General features: G+C 33.6%; 3 protein-coding genes across 5 annotated transcripts; all 3 read right to left on the bottom strand.

The window, feature by feature from the left end:
* Positions 1–342: 342 nt before the first annotated feature.
* LOC125825847 (mitochondrial inner membrane protease ATP23) lies at positions 343–5,815 on the bottom strand. Its single transcript, XM_049505171.1, has 6 exons — positions 5,747–5,815; positions 3,974–4,077; positions 3,502–3,623; positions 2,961–3,098; positions 2,783–2,866; positions 343–651 (listed from the first exon to the last, which is right to left on the bottom strand). Exons 2-6 carry the CDS (start codon positions 4,047–4,049, stop codon positions 517–519), a joined length of 555 nt encoding a protein of 184 aa, XP_049361128.1. The 5' UTR covers positions 4,050–4,077; positions 5,747–5,815; the 3' UTR covers positions 343–516.
* Positions 5,816–6,602: 787 nt separating this feature from the next.
* Positions 6,603–8,559, bottom strand: LOC125825634 (60S acidic ribosomal protein P2-like). Of its 3 annotated transcripts, none has more exons than XM_049505036.1 (3): positions 8,347–8,559; positions 8,152–8,247; positions 6,603–6,998 (listed from the first exon to the last, which is right to left on the bottom strand). In XM_049505036.1, exons 2-3 carry the CDS (start codon positions 8,237–8,239, stop codon positions 6,751–6,753), a joined length of 336 nt encoding a protein of 111 aa, XP_049360993.1. In that variant the 5' UTR covers positions 8,240–8,247; positions 8,347–8,559; the 3' UTR covers positions 6,603–6,750. The 3 variants fall into 3 exon arrangements, with proteins under 3 accessions (XP_049360993.1, XP_049361032.1, XP_049360951.1); XM_049505075.1 differs by having other exon boundaries at positions 8,152–8,244; positions 8,347–8,453; XM_049504994.1 differs by having other exon boundaries at positions 8,152–8,256; positions 8,347–8,396.
* A 3,638-nt stretch (positions 8,560–12,197) lies between these two features.
* Positions 12,198–16,584, bottom strand: LOC125828135 (protein ADP-ribosyltransferase PARP3-like). Its single transcript, XM_049507483.1, has 17 exons — positions 16,298–16,584; positions 15,646–15,841; positions 15,432–15,548; positions 15,294–15,351; positions 15,148–15,217; positions 14,748–14,922; positions 14,536–14,669; positions 14,214–14,451; positions 14,001–14,128; positions 13,838–13,914; positions 13,598–13,758; positions 13,314–13,523; positions 13,129–13,231; positions 12,956–13,038; positions 12,741–12,884; positions 12,465–12,647; positions 12,198–12,275 (listed from the first exon to the last, which is right to left on the bottom strand). Exons 1-17 carry the CDS (start codon positions 16,582–16,584, stop codon positions 12,198–12,200), a joined length of 2,442 nt encoding a protein of 813 aa, XP_049363440.1.
* Between the last annotated feature and the right edge of the window lie 5,834 nt (positions 16,585–22,418).

Consider the following 22,418-nt stretch of genomic DNA (forward strand, 5'->3'; position numbering starts at 1 on the left):
ATGAACATCCTTCGTGAAAATCCCGATTCCGTCATTGAGTAGAAACATTGCCATCTTGTTAAGATTGAAAATACGAGAAGAAACTTTCTCATTCTAAAGCCTAAAATTTCTACAAGACAACCCAGATACAACAGAAAAATTGTATGTTGTGATGATCTAAAATTTCTACTAGACAATAACTTACATAAGAATTAAGATCATACTCAACTACTTTTTATTAGAAAAAAAGTCTCAAATTAAATAAATGTTGATTGACACAAGAACAATTCATATTGCAATACAAGAAAAAAAAATCACTTATTATGAAAAGTTCCTAGAATAGGTATAAAAAATCCCTGTAAATTTTACAGAACTTATGCTCATTACATCACAGTTCAGTCAATATGCCTCAATAATGCAATGGTATCAACCAAAACTAAACCAACACCGCGATTTTTTCAATCTGATATCAGTGTATCGAGTTTGCCAGAAGGCCACCTTGGTTATCTTTGAGAAGCTACTGGTAATCATTATGTTTCAAGGGGCTCTGTCAAAGGGCTTAGTATCATTGTAACAAACATCCCAGATAGCTTCCATGGCATCCCTACTCGCGGACTCTGAACAGTTTGGGTTACCAGACATCGATTTCATAACTCTTCGCTTTACACATTCCTTCATAGAGCCAAATGCAGAGGGAAGAAAGTTAGAAACTAATTAACAATTAAGCAACTTCTTGTCATACATGTACAACAAAAGGACCTATATAAAGTTACATACAGACGGTCCATATGCATTGAAGGATCAATTATGAAATGATATTTGGAGACAAACCTAAAAATCCCTCTTTCCAATTCGATTTTATCTTTCCGATAAAACTTATGAATAGCTTGAGAGTTCACAAAATTGTCAACTTCTTTTACCTTTTCATCACATACAGTATCGTTAAGGTACACATTGGGTCAACGGCTAAGGTAGATGGATAATACCTTCTGTCTCGTGAACCCATACAAGTAGTGCAGCATTTGTTACATTCGTTAAAAGGTCCTAGAAAGATTGGTTTCAGGTTTTGTCTTCGGGAAACTTTTGTGCTTATGGACTACCAAGAACTTTTGGATTAACATCAGCCTTAACAATGTAGATGCTTTTATATGGTTAAAATTTATTGGAAAAATCGACTAGAAACTTTTTCCCTGTTACTAAATTTTTCCAGGAATCGCCAAGAGGAAAAAACACAAAAAAACAAGTCAAGCTCTATCAAACAAAACTAATTGGTTGGGAAAAGGGGAGGAGTGTCTGATTGTAAATCACAGAACACAAAAGGAGAAGAAAAAACATTAAGCCTAACTCAAACCCAGGAGCTAACCCGTGAGGTAAGACTTGTCGAACACCATATAAAGAGACTGCAGCGTAGGTTCAACCAATGTGAGACTCTTAACACCCCAGGATTGTCTAAAACCATATAAAGAGACCATAACCCATGTTTTTTTGAACTAATGTGGGACTCTTACGTCGGGGAAAGAGACTGAGGAGGGGCTGGTTTCCAAACTATTGATATGGTCCCTCAAAAAGAAATTACATTTTGAGTAGGACTGAGATACAATGTAGGTCAAAACAGTCAAGATAGGGGGAGAACTTAGTAAAAGTGCACTCAATGATCTAATAGCCTCAGCAATTAAAGACAACGGAAATAACTTTTAAGGCATAAGTATGAAAAGAATGATGAGTTGAATCACTGAGAGAAGAACTTGAGACTTGCAGTAGAAGGAGTTGTCAAGTGACCATGATGTTAAAAATCAGCCCAGGCCCACGAACTACTACGAGAGATTAATGTTAACACGTCTGGTGTAGACATAGAGTTCAAAAAGAGCAAGGCCATTAGTACCATAGCGGCAACATAAAAGGCGATAAACTATAAATTATTCAAACTGGCCAAATGTACAATTTTTTTGAAGCTGTTTATTAAATTGGATAATAAGCCACCCCTCTACTCTTCTCCACTTAAATACCAGACTTGTCTAGAGCAGGGTTCGAACTCATGACGTGAGCCTAAACCCACATATCATGTGATGCGCTCTTAACACTAATGACTAGACCAAAGCCTTGGGGGCCTGGCCAAATGTATAATTCAAAGAACTGTATCTTTCACTTCTATAGGTGAAAATCAATGGTTGTGCTAATTAGGGCCTTTATCCCTTTGTCTTTAGCTTTCTATCCATATAAGGATATGTAACTCAGAATAATGTCAAACAGCTAAATAAAACCGCTCAATTCACACTAAATCCCCTATGAAAAAGAATTAGATACAAGTAATACCAGGATCACGTTTGAGAACACATAAGCCACCAGACAAAGTCAGCATTATAATGCAACAGGCTAGCAGCTAGCATACTAGACAAGATCATCCCATAGCTAATTGAAGAATTGGTCCATATACCAGGCAGCTTGAAAGCTTGCAAGAAAAGATATTCCAATGAAAAGATTTTGACATATTATTACATACAAATTTTGTTTCTTGCAGAGTCAATGCTCCACTTATTATTTATTTACTATGTGGAATGTCACCACAGCATAAATCTGACATGTCAATAAGAAAGATAAACTACTTCTTATCAAGCTTATTCCACAAAGTGAAGGACACAAGTTCAAAGCTGCTACATATTCGCTTCAGCACACTAAACAGTTCAGTTGGGGGCAGGGGTGTTTCCAATGAGCTCACAGATACAGCTCCATAACTGAGGTGGAGCAAAATACAACTCTACACAGATAATTATAGGAGCAAACATGAATGATCAACAAAACTCACTTGTTCATGGCCCCGTATCTTAAGATAACCTCTCAGTAATTCCCGTTTGTAATGGCAATCACCGCTAAGATGGCCAGCTCTGATCTGTAAAAGCAGTTACAAAGAATTCAAGTTCAATAATCGAAGACAACTCAAAAGTACAAGAATTAGTATAAAAGCGACACTTGAGAGCACGAACTTCACTACAAGCATGATGAGCGCAATTAGCCCAGTCCAAGTTTGCAGCACGACACTCATCATATGCATGAATTAACTCATGTATGAGAACTTGATTCACCTCATCTTGAATTTGCATGTGGTTACTGCACACAATTATCTTAATAGCCAAAAAGAAACAAGATCAGTAAATACTTGAGGATGTAAGACAACCAACACAATAAGGAAAACAAAGATAACCACACACACATATAGAGTCTGCATATTTTAAATAAATATTAATACAAAGCCCACATCCATCATCACACAGGAGAAGTTAGTGTAGAGGTGTAACTTCAATCCTGAATTCACCTTTGACACCCTATCTACTTCAAAAGGTGTCTGTCCTCCACTGACCCACAATGTTTCAATTGAATTTGGCAACTCCAAGACAGAAAAATTAGCACCACTGTATTTAGAACACAAGAAGAAATGTTCTTCAAATCCACAATAGGCAGAAACTTAAAATTGACCACCTCAACTTCTAATAGAAAAGTCCAGGAATAATAAATTATGTTGATTACCCCACGTCCACGAGCATAGCCGCCGCTGATCTTCTGGTCGCAATGGCTAGCTTTTATGAAGTTATCACCAATTCGACAACCAGATTTCTCCAGATGCTCTTTTAAGAACTTTACCATTGGAGCTGCAATAAAAATGCTTACAGTCAACATCATTCAATTACGCTGCAATCTTAAACTAGTTTGTATCAGCTATATGAATCAAGTGAATCCATTCTATTCAAGTCCATTTATTTCAATAGCATGTGAATTTATCTTATAAAGCTTTTGCTTTTATACAATGGTGCTGGATTAGCTTGCAGGTATTTATATGTGCCATCCCATAAGTTGACGCAATTTATCTTTTGAGCTAAATAAAAGTAGTAACGTAAGAATAAAACCAAAAACTAAGAATTAAAATTGAATGGGTGTTAACCACTGAATGTGAATCAAGAAAACTATCAGAGAAAGAGATAGAGAGATGTGAAGAACTTACTTCTAAGACCTCTCCGGATCATTTCTTGGCATTCCTCCACCGTACTTCCTTTGTTGATGGTGGATGACTTCGCCATTTGGTTGTTCGTGTTTCCTGGCTTCTCTCTGCAGAAGAGACATGGTAACAGGTTCACACTTTACAGGCCAACAAAATACCCTTTTGCCTGTCTCACAATCATTCAAGGGAAAAGTCTCAGTTTTATATGTCTCTCTCATGTCGCTAACCTCTTCCCTAAAACTTTATTTGTAACTTTGGTAAAGGTATTGCTGATAAATGCGTCATCGACTTCTTGTACATAAAGTGTATCAGCTCTTGCAAGTAGATTTGACAAGTATCCAACTGAAAGCTTTCTCCTCGTCCCCCATTTATTTTATTGCTTTCCTTCTCATAGTCCTCAGTTGTTGTTGTTTGATTCTTAAAGAGTATGAGTTGATTTTTAGTATAGTGTAGGAGATAGAACAATCATGGAATCTGTGTTCTGGATTGATCCAAAGTTAGAACACAAACTTAAGAATGAAACGCAATGGGAGTTGCTATGACAGATTTATGCCTCGGGCAATGATGATTTCCTCTAGGAATGGAATTATATCATATTGTTTCACACAAAATTGACTGCAACTCTAACTTGCCTTTAAGCACTAGAGTAACAACTATATTTCTTATACATTTCAATGCTAATAGGATTATCTCTGTGTCCTAGCAGCACATAGCAATGCTTATAGAGGTATCCCTTTTTCATTTTTTTCTGCATTTCAGTTTTCTTGCAGAAGTGGCAAAGAACAAACATTGTGTTTGAAAATAAAAAAAGAACAAGCAAAACGAATTTATGTATTCACCGCTATACGATTTTAGGAGACAAGACTATGACTATGAATGTGATACCAACTACGCCAATTACGATTTCTCTCCATTAAACTTGAAGCTAGTTTCTTAGTCAATCCTCTACTCTTCCTCTCAAGTATCAAACCTCGTTTATAAAGAATTCCTTTGAGCTAGACTTTCACTAAAAGGGTATCTAAAACTGCTCGATTTGGGGAGAAGAAACATATGATGGGAGTAGCTTCTTTTGGGGGGGGGGGGGGGGGGGGGGGATGGCAAGTACAGGAAGGAGGGAGATTGTAAAAGATACCTAAAGTATTTCTTTTTCTATACAACATGAAGTATTCCATTAGTTACAGGAAGAATCAGTTATCAAATACTAAAAAGGAATCAATTTAGGAAAGATAAAGGACTATTAATCCTCCACCTCAAAGAACAATGCCTACCTTGACCTAAAGCCCGAATTTAGTATTTTAGAGCATGGTTTTGGCCTTTTCTCCAATATAAAGCAATACACCCTACTCTTATTTATAGATGTATCTAATTCAACTGATAATCTAAACCACTAAATCGATATTGTTATAACAAACATAATGAACTAAAATGCTTTATCATGATTTTTATATTATTTTGCTTCACTTCCATTATTTCTTTTCTCGATCTACTTTTATATGCTTTTGCTTGAGCAAGGGTTCTATCTACTAGACTCTACTTGTGGGATTACACTGGAAATATTATTGTTGTTGTTAAACATAATGAACGAACTACACTAACAAACAGTAGTAGTAGCAATCAAATTATGGAAATAATCGTACCAAATGAAAAAAGAAAACCTACATCTCAAAATCCAAAAATAGCCTCTCTTTTTAAAAAAAAAACAGTGAGCATTTTTTTTAGAGAGAGAAAATCAAAGTGGAATAACGGCATGAAGAGGAGAAGAGAGAGTGAACTCACCGGAGAAGTTGCCGGCGTTGCTTTGATGACGGAAAATGACGAGAGGTTTTTGAGGGGTTTGAAAGGGATTTGGGGGTTCTGCAAATTTCCTCTCAAATGTACATTTTTTGCTCATCAAATATTCATGTTTTAGTGGGTTATACACTTCTACTTATTTTCATTAATTGGGTATTTTAGATTATTTTATTGTGATAGTAAAAGGAAAGCTCGAGTTGTGGGTAGCAATTGAGCTGATTGAGTTAAATTTGAACGAGTCATAATGAGGTAAGACAATAATTGGATCAAAATCAAATCCATTCAAATTTGCTTCGATCAAAATGAATTACATTACGGGTCAAGACCCAGCTCAATTCAATTTTTAGTAAATTTAATTATTTTATTTGTTCTTTTAAACTATTTTATTACGGCTCTATACAACATTACAAATTGAAACAAAAAAAAGTTTCTTAAAAATATTTTGATAGGAATTTTCATGAGTCAATTTGGGATACATGTCAAACCAATTTTTAATGGATAATGAAAGAGTGGGTTATGTAAACGGGTTGAACAGGTTGGGTTTATTTTGCCATGCCACCCCTAATATTAGTGTTTCAATAGTGTGGAACTCGATAGCTTGATTTAGGGTTTTTTCAATGCATATTGAATCAAGTAATGGAGCTTGAAGATCATTATCACCAACTTCAACTACAGATTCAACTATTCAACTCATTCGTCCAAACCTATTGCATTTGCAGTCGTATAAACAAACTCACTGCCCTTATAATGGAAATAAACACCAAGACTAGATTGTTGAGCACACCAACGCAATCACTAATTCTAGATTTTGAATGACACATCAAAACAAGAAGCGGGAATATAATCAAAGTCATTTAATTTCTAGCATCTGCCTCAAAAAAGTTTCCAAAAGTAAAATCAAGGTTTGTCAACTAGATCCATTACTAGACCAAAAAAAATACTTCCTAAAGTAAGCTCAAGGGATGCATAGAGAACAAGATTGTTTTCTTCTAATCAAATAGACTGAATCCCATATCCTCATCTTCTGATGCCTCTTTCTCCTCCTTCTTTTCTTCCTTCTTCTCCTCAGCAGGGGCTGCAGCAGCTCCACCGGCAGGGGCAGCAACTGCAACAGCACCACCACCAGAAGGTACTGAAGCCAACTTTTCTCTGCCAGCAGCAATCAGCTCTGTGATATCTTTGCCATCAACTTGAGACAAGAGCAGTTGAATTCTGTCATCATCAGCCTCAGCACCAACTGCAGACCACATCAACCACAAATGTGAGTGTGCAACAAACAACCAGCCACATTTAGCATGTGCACGGGTATAATAGTGTTACTGATAGAAGCAGAGAATTACAGATTATCAGCTCAAGACTTCTCCAAGAATTAACGACTGTAAAACAATGATTGTGCATTGCCTTGTACATGAAACTAAGACTAGATGCTATTCCTATCCAATGTATACATATGAGAGATACACCATAACACTATAATCTCACCATTGCAGGTTAATGGAAAACAATAACACCATGCTCACTTCTACCAAACTTAAAAAAGGAATACAGGGACTAGCAACACACTTGAAGTCTACCTCATTCATTAACAGCCTGGAAAGTATAGAGTAAATATGTTCAACTACATCAAATTTCATAGCACCAGCCGCACCCCAAAAGTAAAGACTTATTATTTGAAAAATTGAACCATTTAATACTACAACATTATTTTAAATATTTTTTCTGTAATTCTTAATAACGCAAATCTTATTTCAAGAAGGCAACAAAATCAATGTCAGGATTCATACATCTAAAACCCCTCCCTCTTTCTATTTGGATGTAAGGCATACTTAATCTTCAATCCCAGTCCACCTTAAGTAGCTTCTGGTACTCTCCGCACATAACAAAGCTTCAATTTTTATACCAATATATTACTCTATTGCCTGTGTTAGATGATTCTAGACAACTAATGGGTAAAACAAACAGCATACACTCACATTTTTCAAAGACCCGGTGGCCAAAAAGAACTGGCCCAAAGGTAAAATCTACTCACTAACAGTATGTATATGAACATTATTTGTTTAAGAAAAATTTTATATGCTAAACCCCATGCCCCAAATCCCCCTTACCCATGAATCACACAATGGCCTTTACCAGTTTGCTGCCTCAAACACACAACAAAGACTGAGAAACCAAGCTATTAGGGTTTTCGGTATATGGATCATCAATATACATTCTGCTCCATCCATACCCCCATTTCATTGTAATACTCAATAATTTAACATGTTTTCAAATAGTACATATATCTATCTCTCCATTTTGATATTCAATTAACATCCTGATTACACCATTTTATCAAAACATCACTTAAATTTAAACGGAAAAAAAAAACAAAAAGGGGTTAATTTTTTTACCACAACCGAGGATATTCTTCAAGTCTTTTGCTGAAGGTGACGCGTTACCACCCAAAACAGCCAACAAATAAGCAGCAATAACCTTCATTTCTTCTTCTTCTTCTTCTCTAACAGAAAACACGAGAAATATTAGATACATAAATTGAAAACACAATACGAAACGGCTAAAGTTATGAATCAAGAGAGAGCAATTACTGACGAGAATTGGAAGCTACGAGAAACTTCTTCAATGGTAGATTTGGGACAGCTACTAGGGTTTCGTAATGGTGAATAATGCGGCAATTTATACAGTTAGGGTTTTGGTAGGGCTAAGTGGAGGTGATTGCGGGTTGTTTGATTCGACCCGGAATATTACGTGAGTTTACATTTCTGCCCTTCCATTTTCTTCTGATTTCTAGATTGACTGTTTCTGCTTCTTTTTTGTAACAATTATTTTGTTCTATTTATTTACTAATATACAAAAATAAAAATATCTAGATTGATTAATATCTCTAGATTATGCTATTTTTATTAGTATATCTATTTAATTTTTTTTAAATAATCACTATAATAAATTTAATTAAGCTTCTTAATTTTAGTTTATATATTTACGGACGGTAGTTATAGTTTAAGTTCTTCATTTGTATAATTCATGTGTATTGAGTTGTTTCGTCCATATTTGTGTAAACTGATTAGCATCAATTTATTTGTATTCATTTTTGTATAAATTTAATTGAATCAATTGATAATTATAATTTTGGTGAATTAACTGTTTATGTAAATAAGTTATTTCTGGTTGTATAAACAGAATTTACTAATTTGCCATTTATATATTTTGTATAAGTATAATTATGTTGATAAACTTTTATACTTATATATTTTATATAAAGAAAATATACAATTAGAATAACTATATACGATTATGGATTTATACAAATATGAATACAACTGTAGATTTAAAATTGATTTTTTTTCTTCAGTAATACAAATTTCAAAATTATATAAATATTGATAAAACTCAAAAACAACAATTTATACAAACACAAACATCTATATTTTGAACAATAATACAAACTATATAATACTAATTACATTACATAAAAATTATACAAATTATGTTATACAAATTTCAAAAACTACACATTTATATAACTCAAACTTGACTGCGTAATTTTTCATCATGTAGGGAGGAAAGATACGTCTGTACTCAGCTACAAAATCTATTTATAAAATTATACAAATTTCAGAAACTACACGTTTATACAACTCAAACTTGATCGCGTAATAATACCTAAAAATTAGTGGTGAATGATAATTAATTCAAATTATTATTAACCAATTAACTAGTATAATATATTTACTTATCTGCATAATCTCCCATTTTTTTTATAAAAGGTATGACTAATTATAAATATGAGAACATGAAATAATAATGGGAAATTTTCATATATGGCAAACAGATTTTATGAAATAACATTCCATGGGTATAGTTTACATAATTACATTCCATGGGTATAGTTTAGTTTATTAGGTAGCTTTAAATTTCTATTAAACATTTTTTTTTTAATTTATACAATTTTTTACTTTTTTCAGTGAATGACAACAGTAGCGCTAAATACGGTAACAAAAATTTACATAATCCCATGATTTAAGCTAAACGTTCAAAATCAAATATTTTCCCAAAAAAAAATTCTATAGCGACAGAAAGACAATACCAATTTGTTTCCTCGCACGACTGAAGCAACAAATTAATATGAAAATTGTATATATGACATTTGTGCTTGTATCATAAAAAATAGTGTGATGTATTTTTTTCAAATTTTTGGTTTAGTCTGTTTGTATATATACTTGTGTAATGTTTGTATATTTTATCATGTTCGTATTTTGTTGTATATATCTATGAAATTGTATAAGTTACTATAATTTTGTATATGTGCATATGTGAAGTTTTGTTATTTTTTTTTATTATTGATTAAACTGATTGTATAAAATTTATCCGTCAGTTGTATATATGGTAATCGTGAATGATTCGATAAAAAGATAGTGCTGAAATCTGTTTGTATACAAGAATTGTGTACTGTCTATATACAAAAGAGTGTGTTGTAGTCTATTTGTATATATATCTCTTTAGTGTTTGTATATAATATCATGTTCATATCTTGTGTTTGCACATAAATCTAACTCCCTATACAAAAATGAAGATAAACAATATTTCAATAAAGTGCTATATATAATCACGATATTTTATACAAAACTAAAAATTTATATAAATAAACTGTATTTGTATTTGTAATTCCTTTGTATAAAAAATATACAATTGTCTCAATCAATATTGTATATAACTATTACTATACAACTAACACTATACATAACTTCAAATAATTTGTATATAGCTAGTTGAATATACAAATTACATTATACAATTGTAATTTAGACATGAAATTGTACTTATAATTCAAGTAACTTTTGTATAATTAACCAAATATACAAATAAGTAATTCCAGTAACTTTTGTATAACTAACCAAATATACAAACAGAAATAGGGAAAAAGCTGGGCAACATGAAATATTTGATATACATATGTCTATATACAAATATTATTTAATTAGAATACTTTATGTTATGTATATTTGCACATAAATAACGATATATACAACTATCTATCTAGAATTTTGTTTTAAGCCAACACCTGATGTTCCTGATGTTCTTCAGATTTATCCAGATCTGATGAAGCAGATTCAATGTCCTCTGAATCACTGTTTAAAATTTTTCTCATACTTCCTCCTTCAACAATTTTAATGCCGCTAGCCTTCGCAATGTTGATGACTTTTCGAATTTCGATTGGTTCATTTTTTTTCTTAGATCTCAATTCTTCAATAAATTTTTCAACTTGAACTTGTTTAGCTTTTGCCACAGATCCTGCATTGACCCCAAAATCTTGAGTTAATCCGATTGAAAACGATGATGGATTGTCAACAACTTTGACAAAGAATGGTGTACCTCTAGTAATCCTCACAGATGGAGAGGAATTTTCCATACTGTTGTTAATCTGATATGGAGAACAAATTTTTTAGAAAAAAATTATCAAAAAACTAACAAACAATACGTATACAATTGTTGAAAATGGAAAAAATAGATCCACCCATGATTTTGGCGGTTACCTGCGAAAAGTGAAAATATGATTGAGGGGAGAATGTGGAATTTGAAATTCAACTTAGAAGTGGAAGAGTGATTTTAGGAGAAAAATACGGAATGAGGATAGGAGAGATAAAAAAAAATTACATAAAATTTTATAGAAAAGCAACGTCTTTGTTGATTCAATATACAAAGAGGTGATGGATCCCAATAATTAAGGCCAAAATTTGAAACTATATTTACTAAATAAATCAAACTATACCCTTATTAACTAATAACTGAGGGATGTTTGCAATCTCATGTAATTTTCCCAATAATATATACATGGACAAAAAAACTACTAAATGTCAAACATAAACTTCAAGCAACTTTTTTCTTTGTTAAAAGGTAAAAAGATTACATCTAAGTATCTACATTATAAATAAAGTAATCCACATAAAAGGATAATTCCAGTACCCATACCTTTTGTTAATCTAATTTTTTTACAAAATTGCCAGCAAATACATCAACTTTATATATTTAAATGTAATAATATACATACCTACACATACAATATACATGATACATAATCAATATAGAAATATATTTCAACCATATTAGTAAATAAGTTCATATCAAACTGTACATGTTGATAAGTTCCTGAAATAGGAGCAACCACTATATAATAACATGTCAAAAGGGCCACAAAATGCAAGAAATGTTTCGGAGTAAAGAAAGAACATGTATTCGTGTACTTCGAACGATGTTACGGAGATCGTAGTTGCTGCAGCATGAATTTACAGATGAAAAGGGAACATATTTACATTCATATGAACGTCAACAAAACAAGGCCATTGCCTTCTTTACACTAGCAAAAACTACTTTTTAAGTCCACACAAGAAGATCGCAAACAAAATATAGCATGTACAGCCATTGTCTAGTCCATTTTCCACTATTGCCCGGGTTCAGCTGTATCGTATACTGCATCCTGCTCGTCGAATTTTACCGCCACCAAGTACCTTATACTCACCTTGATAACAAAAAAAGAACAGAAAAATGTCAACAAAGGGATAGTCTGCCTGATTTGGATTCACCTTATACGCACCGCCATAAAAAGGGAAAACAGATCCAACTACTAATAATATAACACACATCGTTGACAATTTTCTACAATGTCATTGTATATAAATGTTTGTACTAAAGTTTTTATATGAAGTACCTGTTGTGGATCATAGACGGCATATTCATTGTACTCGAGGACACTGTCCTTATGCTCCGATGGAATCAGCTTACCGCACGGTACCTTAATATCATCCTTCCAGACAAAATGTTCTTTCTCGTCGGTTTTCTTCCTTCCAAGTCCTTTTACTCCAACTTTCTTCTCTTCCAACGCTCGAGTATCCTGAATGGTAAATCAGACCATCAGATCAACAACTACAAACTAACATTCGAGTGCGTATATGCATATTTCTTCTTCCAACGGTCTCTTTGCTACCTCGGGAGGGCTCGGAAGCTCCTTAATTTCTTCTCCGAGTGAAGCAACGGCTAAAACCAAGAAACCTTCTGGCCTGTCTACAGCTGTGAAACCATATCTTGCTGCTTCCGCTGCTGCATCCGAGCAAACGATGGCTCTTCCAAACTGAATGCATATATTAGCAGTGAGTACACATGTAGACTAAAAAATAGTTCGTAGTAAATGAATTTCTGTACCATGTATCCCGATACGGGAAGTGAACAAACTGAAGGCAAGAAACCTTTCTGCAGGTGCCTCAAAAGATTCGAACTCCTCGTACCTGAGGTCAATATAATGTGATCGACAATAACATTCATCGTTGTGAAACAACGCTCAACCGAGAATTATATGCCAACGAGATATTACTTACCACACCAGAGAAGAACTTTGTTAGGTAATTCCTTGATCTCATCAAGGGAAGGGCAAGCACTAACTTCAACGGCAAATATATTCTCAACCGATACACCATAGCTCTGGTGAAACATGAAATTTTAGATCACACCTACGGTTCACAATTTTGAAAGAGGATTGGAAATGAACATAAATAGATCTTACCATATCTCCAACTTGGACCGGCTCGTAAGTTTTCTCCAAGTAGTTCACTATCATTTTGTAGTCATCAGATTCTTTCTCCAAGGGAGAAACTGAACAGAGGAGTTTCTTGTAACACTCAAAGAGAGGATCATCAAGCGTAGATCCAGACATGTCTTCTATAATACGCGAGGCAAAGTTGATGTCCCGAATAGTTTCATAGGCAGATGCAGCCTTGATTATTTTCAAACAGTAAGTTAAAACACCTTAATATATAATGCGAAAGATTTAGAGGAAATGACATTTACATGCTCTGCGAGATCGGCATAATCCCTGAAAGTAAAAGGCCTCGTAGATGGCATGAGAGTGAACCACATTTGACTGAACTCATACCAGACACCCTCTGCTTTCGGTCCTGTTTCCTTCATTGATTTTATTTTCTCCACGAAGTGTAGGAGAATTTCTTCACCTGTAGAGTTAAAAGTAAATGAATCTTTTGAATGTTTATCACCGATACGAAATGCACTATAGGCAGAGAGAAGACTTACATCTTCTCAAATGAAGATTAGTAAGCATCCCTATAGGAATTTCCGGTGAATCGTGTCCCAGCTCCATTAAAGCATACCTTCATCCAGCATACAACACTTAATAAGTTCATTTCACACGTAAGGATAAGACGGGAACAGCTTGCAACCTGAACGGCGTTAATACCTGTATATCTCTTGGCTACAAAGGACTTTCATGAAATTTGCTACTACCGAATCAAGCTTACTATGTGCAGCAGCAGAACCAAGTTGCCTTAGGCCAAGCGCTCCATGCCTAACCTCTATTCCGTCATCCTACAAAGTTAAACCATGTTTTAGTTGTCTAGCAAATGCTATGTAAGTGTACCTCGAAGAACAAATAATTTAAGTTGTGACGTACGATATCAGTAGGGTAAAACTTGTGATGCTTTTTGTGAATCTTCTTTTCCCTTTCCCAGGGTTCGAACTCATTTCCAGTCATCTCTTCAAAGAGCCTAGCGAACTCCTTAATCGCATCATCGACATTTTCCCACTCCTCTAGCTTGTCGTCTGCTCTTAAGCTATCACCATTTCTGCCCCTTCTATAATACATATGCAAACGATTCTCCGATGACATGATAAGTTGCATAATACAGAAGCTGCATCAATTTGAAGAATCACTTCATCAGCACCTGAAGAAATACTAAGAACTCGAAAAAACTAGGGAGACTTTCGAGCATTACTCGTTGAGTTTGTTCTTTTGGTTGCAAACAGACAGTGCACAGTTATACAATAAGCCATCTTTCTCCAATATTCTTGTGCCTTCGTCCTGCATCTTAGCGTCTTTGTGTACCCCTCTTTTTCCAAACACTTTAAGCTACAATAAATAAAAGACTATATTTGAAGCAAACACCAAGATTTAAGTAGCAAATGAGAAAAAGAGGGGGGAGTATACCTCGGCTGTTACGGTTTCGAGTGCCTCTGCACTTGGATCCATCTTATCAAGGGGAATACCTTTACCTTCTACAGCAATGTCACTGGCAACGTCGTATGCATCTAAAGGCTGAGCTTCTTCCATTTCTATACTATCACTCAACCAAGCCTCCCTCACTACCGGTATACCCTTCTCCCTGAGAAACAACAATATCTCACATCAGAGGCGGATGCAACATAAACTCACGTGTTCAATTGAACCCATAATCGCAAAAGCACGATGATTTCAACCGTAAAAGCATAAAAATTGGTAAGTAGAAGTCATCGAAGTTCAAATCCTGTATCCACCTCTGCTCGAGGTTAGAATATAAAAAGCCATTTTTATTAATCCAATTAATGTAGTGTCAATTAAATATACATACAAAGCTTCAGCTACTTTGGATGAGCCACCACGATCACGTTCAGCGGGAGAAACTACTACGCAAGCAACCCCTGCAAGAGGGAACACTTTTAGTTCCTACACAACTGGAGAAGTAAATTTCATAAGAAAATTACACTGAACAGTTACCAGTGACAGAGTTGTTCACTTTTCCACCAAATTTCTCAATTTTCGATTTCCAGTATTGCTGTGCACAAAAAACTTTAATAGCAACATAAACATACACAAAAATGAAGCCAAATTCATCTGAAGTACTAAAGTGCGTACGTGTTTTCGAGTAAGACGACCAGCTAGAGATATCATCATTCCATCAAATGGCTTCCTTGGGGCAGATATTTCCTTTCGGGGGCGACTCTTGTTGGGGTTTCCCCGTTTCTTGATCAGCTATGAGAACATACATAGATAGTCAAATTTCTTTTTTCTCCTTTCATCCATCTTGCAACAAGAAATGTATTAAAGCGAATTAGTTTTAAGACATTACATCAGATACTGGAGTACTTTCAACAGATTTAGGGAGTTTGAGAGACTCTCCTCTTCTCGGTGGTTCCTTGGTGCTATAAATACAACTCGACCACTCACTATAATCTCCAACGCAATGATAACCATCGCCAGAGCATTCCAAATTGCCACCACAAATAGGACAATTGTCCAGTGGCCCGAAAAACATTATGTCTTGACTGTACAAGAGAAGGCGAGTGGATGAGTAAGGAAGAATCACAATAAACCTCACATGAAACAACAGCAACTACTACGCCTCAATTTCAAGGTCAGCTATACACAATCCCAGGTCCGGTCGCTCAATTCTAGTACAATATTAATATACAATGTATACACCCCGTTTCTACTTATGTAGCAGGACTCGGGACTACAAGGGCCAAACTGCAAAACTTTCGGTGTGATTTCAAATACAGATTTTTTAAAACTAAATTTACATATTTAGAAACTATACAATAGTTGATGATTCAAAAAAACTCGGAAAGGATAATTGCTATAGAACAACCACTTCTTTCAACTCCGTGGGGCGTGGACAGTAACAATGCCACACACAAATGAATCAGAGTGAATAATATTCATCACCTCAATATAGTATATTATGATGCAATAAAGATTTTTAACAAACTGGATTAACTTACCATCTAGGAACAACAGCATCATCTTCACCTTTAGAATACTGGCCATTTGCTTCAAGGATTTCGTGCATTTGCTTGACGGAGAGATGTTCGGTTATAGTCTTACAGAACTTCTCAAACTCTGCTCGGATTCCATCTTCGTGATCAGTACCTTCTTCTTCTTCAGTTTTTGCCTTTTTGTGTGAGGCTGACTCTTGGCTGTTGCTCTCTGCCTGCTGCTTCCTCATCACCTTTCTCTCTTCACTTGCCGAGTGCGCTTGAGATCGGGTCTCATGAACCTCCACATACATAAAATGCATAAAGTGAGTGGTGGAGCAGATATTTTACCAATGAGTATCAAAATATAAAAAAGTAGACACGCACATAAAAGATAAGGGGAGTCGACCTATCGCATTTATACATAATATTAAAATTTTAACCTAGTTAAACAATATAATTTCTCAGCGAAGGGGTGTCCCACGTCTTGGCTACTTGATAAAGTACAATAGTACTTTTTATCAACACATTTTCGAGTTTGACCTTTGCTAACATCTAGCCGATCCCAACTTGTTAGCAACAAAAGCATACTGTTAGTTGTAGTAACTAAAGGCACCTACCCATAATAAGTGAAATTACTGATGAACTACCTGCTACAACATATTAGATCACAGTTCACACAGCTGGTGTGTAAATATTCCGCTGTCGGCATATATAAGTTATATCCTCGAGAGTTCTTAAGCCAATCTATATACTTATATAGAGCAAAGAAACGTTCACCGAAATTCTCACACACAAATTAAAATATTCAAAATCAACTAATTAACTCCACAACCCACTAATAGGACCACATTAACACCATCACTAGCCTGATTTATGATTATTACTTCCCATATCCAGTACTCCATTGCTTTCCATTTATGTGTCCTGATTCAGAGTCGAAACTAAATAATTTCCAGTGTAAATTTGGATATAGAATCTTCAACCTTGTTGAAATAAACTTCTCACATTTAGAAACTACATAAAAAGTAGTACTCCTTCCGTTTCAACCCTTATACCAACCAAAAATTGATGTCCATTTTAGCAAATCTACAGAGTTCTAGTACTTCTTTTTTCCATACTACCTTAGTACTCCTCCGTCCATTTTTAATTGTCATGGTTTCTTTTTTTAGAGTCAAACTATAAGAACTTTGACTAACATTTTATAATATATATTTTCATCATATTGATAGGCAAGAAATTGCAATTACTTTTCGTATAGTTTTTGAATATTAAATTTTTTTTTTTAAAACATCGAATTAATGTGATCTAATTTAACTCTGAAAGTTAGTCAAATTGACTTTTGAAAAGCGCAACATGACAAATAAAAATGGACGGACGTAGTATCATATAACACCAAAAAATATATTTCATTTTCCTTGCCCCTCTCCTTTTTAGTATGTCCAAAAAGGACACATTTCTATACTTAGTAATAAAACTTTAAAATACTCATTTTAAACTTAATGAATTGATTTCTTGCCACACAATTATCTCTTAGACTTATTTTAGATCACAAGTTTCAAAAGTCTTTCTTTTTTTCTTAAACCTCGTGTCACTTACAAAATAGGCCTAAGCCTATGCCAACAGACTCATGACATCACAAAGTCCTAACTCCTTTTTTCGAAAGAAAGGCGGGATCCATCAAACTAACTCATACAAATTGGGAACGGGACAGAGGGAGTAGTACTAGCTAGTCAAGTTTAAATTCCCAAAGTATCAATAGTTCAGTAAAATAGAAGTCTTGGTCAAAGGAAGACATCCTTTGATTCTACTCTCCAAAGTGTACCACCACCACCACCATCAAAATAATACCAAGTGTGGGGTGTGGGTAAGGATACGCAAATTTTACCCCAACCCTATTTTCGATTAGGGTTGGCTCATGAAAAAAAACAATCCAAAGCAGTCCAACAAGAAAAGTAACAAAATCACAAGAAATAACAGTTAATAACCAAACAAAAAATAGACAGTAACAAAACAATAGTTACAACAAAGCAATACGCTTTACTAAACTATGCACTAAACTACATCCACAAATTAACAAAAATAAACACATGCATATATAGTATTTTGCTACCATAATTTTGATAACAATTAATCCTCTTAACATCGAAAACCAATTTGAGTTAGTAAAACCAAAACTCCTCAAACAAATTAAAAGTAAGATCAACTAATTACAAACAAAAGGTTACAACAAATTAAATTAAACTTTGTATTAGAAACCATAAGAGTGTATATATATACTATAGCTAAGAACTAACCTTCATTTTTGATTGAGGAGTACTTTGCCTCTAAAAAAAAGATTTGTGGAAATTTGTATATAGATATATATAATATATAGTTTGAAAATTAGAAGAGAAGTGAATTTTTTTTTTTAACTTGGTATAATTTTACATAGTAAGCTAGTAGGTTGACACGTGTAATAACAAAAACTCTCAATGCTTGACACGACTCATTTCTCTTTTTAACTATAGCGGCACCTACTTAGCTGTTACAATTACATTTTATTTATATTGGTGTTCGACTAATTAAAATTTACGTGAAATATATAGAATTGATTTGGATATTACACTTTCTATCAAAGATTTTGTATATTTAAAGCTATAAATCTAAAAAATTTAATTATGAAAAAGCAGTCTCTCATCTTTTTATGAAAGCATTCTTTTTTTAAAAATAAATATTTTTAAATCCTGAGAATTTTGACCAAATAAATTATAAATTTGAAATTTTTTAATGGGAAAAAGGATAAATATACCCCAAACTATCGTAAATGGTATGTAGATACCTTCTCTCATACTTTTGGGACATTGGTGCCCCTGCCGTCCAAAAACTAGAGCATATATACCCTTTATACTAACAGACATACACGGTCATAATCTTATCCACCGACCCGATATTTATTAAATATCTGATTGACGGATAAGATTGTGTCACGTGTTCCTATTTAGTCTTCCGTTAGAGTGAAGCGTATATATATTTTGGTTTTTGGACGGCAGGGTTACTAATGTCCCAAAAATACGGAGGATATCTGCATATCATTTACGTTAGTTCAGGGGTATATTTATCCATTTTCCCTTTTTTAATTAAAGGCAAGGATTGCATTTATTCCCTCTAGGTTGCTAAATGAGGTGGGGAGGGGTGGTTCAAGGCTGAAATGGTCAAGAATGAAAATAGGGGATATTAAATGGAAATAGAAAAAACAATAAATTTGAAATATCACTTTTTTTTTATGTAACTTGTAAGTCATTTTCTCTCTATTTTAAAGGAATTTATTTTTCTAACCATACATAAAAAAAATTAAAAATATTCTCTACCATACCAAACACTAGTAACTTCAAATTTGGAATTTAAATATTAGAGCTTGAGGATACTTTTGCAAGAGGTATACTCCCATTCATCACTTGCTTCTTCTAAATATATGTGTGTTATAACTACTTACAAAAATTGGAAACTTGTTACAATTAGTCCTCTCATGCTCACTTCATTACTTTGGAACTTTCACAAGTTTAGAAAAATACAAGTAAAGCAGACTAGATTTTATCTTACGAATTTGAATGAGATTGGACGCTTATATTATTACTAGCAAGTATATAAAAAAACAATAACTTGAAAGACTCGAATACTCTATGATTGTCACAATATTTTAAAAAAATATCATTTATTTTTAAATTGATAAAAAAAAATATCACATAAATTCAAACAAACTAAAATATATTTTTGTTGCTCACAAGTCCTGAGTTTTTTATTCTGCAGGGATCTCTAGTTCCAAGATACTACAAATTGTTTTTTTTTTTTTTGCAGTTTTGTGGAGTGGAGTGGAGTACCACTTTTAAATTGGACACTCTCGAATGACGCATAACGTATGTCTTGCCCAATTTAATTCTGTGACTAGGTTCATACTCATATATTTGTGTATAAATAATTTATTTATAAAATTATTGGGTATATGTAAATTTCGTACTATCTCCACCGTTAGTTAGAGTGGTTTAGAGACAAATTTTGAATATTTGAAATGTAAATTCAGTGATATTATACGTGAAGTTGTGTGGAAGTGAGGCTTGATGCTCAGATCAACCCCAAAGGAGAGTGTTTTAAGTATACGGAGTCTTAATTCAAGATAATAGGGAGATCAACTATAAGGTGGCATATCGTATTGGTGTGGAATAGGTGAAATAGAGGTTCGTCTTTGGAGTGTTGTGTGATAAGAAGGTATCGCCAAAACTTAACGGTAAGTTTCATAGAGCGATGGATTGATCGATTATGTTGCATGAGATGGAATGTTAGCCAGTTAAAAACTCTTACGTTCAGAAGATGAAAGTTGCATAAATGAAGATGCTAAAGTGGACGTGTGACATATTAGGAGAGATAAGATTAGAAATAAATTGCCTAGGGCAAGGTGGGAGTGAAACTGATAAGGGAAGCGAAACTAACAAGGTTTGGACATGTGAAAAGGAAAAGTGTAAATGCCACAATGAACAAGTGTGAGAGGTTGATAATATGGGCTTCAGGAGATCAAGTAATGCACATTGAGTAAGTATCGAGGAAAAGTAATTAAACAAAATATGACACGTCTTGAACTTATCGAGGAAAGTGAATAGGAATTATTTGTTTTTCTTATTAAAAATATTAAAACATTATTTATCTACACAAAGTTATCTTATTTTCGTCAAATGTCTCTTTAGTAGTAACTCTTCATAAAAAAATGTTATTTTCTGTGGTAGATAAGTATTACTCATGTTCAAATTTACTTTTTTTCTTGAATTAAAGTCCGATCAATAAATATTGTACTTTTTAAATATAACTTTGTGATAATGTAATATACTTTTCTTATAAACTTTTGCTTATTTGATAAGATTATATAAAGAATTAAAACAATTTTAATAGTTTCCACGACTTATGAGATCTTTTATGTTTATAAATAAAAAATACAAATTAAAAAACAAAATACATGTATAATTTTCTATTTAAGATTACATTTCTCTATATTTTCACTGAATTTCTTGCTCCTCCCGATATTCAACAATTGAAAGACTCTAAAGCTCCTGATAATTAAAGTAAACACCAGAAACTGAACTTCAGAAAAAGACATAAAGCTATATTTTTATTTATTAGTATAGAGTTTTGAGTTCTCCTCCTAATTCTCTTAAAGTTTATGTTGTTTGGTTCAATTTGCAATTATTATTTCTTATTTTTCACTAACAGAAATTGAGATTACTTGTTGCGTTAGCACTTTTCTTTTATTTGTATTATATTGGATTTCTTCTACTGGTTTTATGTGTCTTATTTGACATAAAACAATTGCTCTATATATTATTTGATGAATTGTAATTTTTAGTATTGTGATAAAATGATGTTCACATCGTTATGGATCGTAATTGGATGATTGAGATTTCCCCGTTCTTAATTAGAGGTCTTAATTCAAATTAATAGTGTACGAAAAAAATACCCTTGGGAGTGCCGCCTCCAGAAATAGACCATGTAATGGGCGAGTAAGGAATTGACACCTGGTGGGAAAGAAAAATAAAAAGATGATGTTCAATATTTTGTAGTTATTCTTGAGCTTCAAAATTTTCTAAAAATATTTGGGGCTTTTGCATGTTTGAAATGCTTATTTGATTTTTAAGTTTATTTAGTAAAGAATAATGGTGAATTTGCTTTGTTGAAGGTTAATTTGGACTAGTAAGACCAACTGATTGGATGGAGGTTTTCGAGTTTGTATCTCGAGTTAGAAGCAGATCCAGGATTTAAACTTGATGCTTTCTAACTTTTGAGGTTCTTACCTTAACACATTGTATTTGTAATTGTTAGTATTGTGTCGAAAATACTGAGTTCAGTTGAGCCCTGAAAAAGAGAAGAAGAAGAAAAAGAAAAAAAATACACTCATACACTAAGTTTAGTGATTTTTTTCATTTATCCTAGCTAGTTTTGGTGGACAAAGTTACCAGATACCTATTGCTGGTAGGAGCTGATAAGTATCTCGTGTTATTAATTGAGGAATTCATAAGCTTACCCGTACACTACGGTTATAAAATAAAAAGTTTGGTTTACTAAGCTCAAGTTTCTGTCAACGCTTCATGGTTGAGTTTTTTTTCTTTCTTGACATATCTGTAAT

This window comes from Solanum verrucosum, unplaced genomic scaffold (genome assembly GCF_900185275.1).
Source record: "Solanum verrucosum unplaced genomic scaffold, falcon-dt-bn FXZP01001106.1, whole genome shotgun sequence".
Classification (NCBI taxonomy): Eukaryota; Viridiplantae; Streptophyta; class Magnoliopsida; order Solanales; family Solanaceae; genus Solanum; species Solanum verrucosum.

Coding starts and splice junctions, on each gene's coding strand:
- LOC125825847 (XM_049505171.1), bottom strand. CDS start 4,049: ATGGCGAAGTCATCCACCATCAACAAAGGAAGTACGGTGGAGGAATGC. Junction 3,099..3,501: donor GCTATGCTCGTGGACGTGGG/GTAATCAACATA, acceptor TTGGCTATTAAG/ATAATTGTGTGCAGTAACCA. Junction 2,867..2,960: donor CTCATCATGCTTGTAGTGAA/GTTCGTGCTCTC, acceptor CTGCTTTTACAG/ATCAGAGCTGGCCATCTTAG.
- LOC125825634 (XM_049505036.1), bottom strand. CDS start 8,239: ATGAAGGTTATTGCTGCTTATTTGTTGGCTGTTTTGGGTGGTAACGCG. Junction 6,999..8,151: donor GAAGAATATCCTCGGTTGTG/GTAAAAAAATTA, acceptor TGTGGTCTGCAG/TTGGTGCTGAGGCTGATGAT.
- LOC125828135 (XM_049507483.1), bottom strand. CDS start 16,584: ATGTATGTGGAGGTTCATGAGACCCGATCTCAAGCGCACTCGGCAAGT. Junction 13,759..13,837: donor TAATCTTCATTTGAGAAGAT/GTAAGTCTTCTC, acceptor TTAACTCTACAG/GTGAAGAAATTCTCCTACAC. Junction 12,648..12,740: donor AGCTTCCGAGCCCTCCCGAG/GTAGCAAAGAGA, acceptor TTTACCATTCAG/GATACTCGAGCGTTGGAAGA.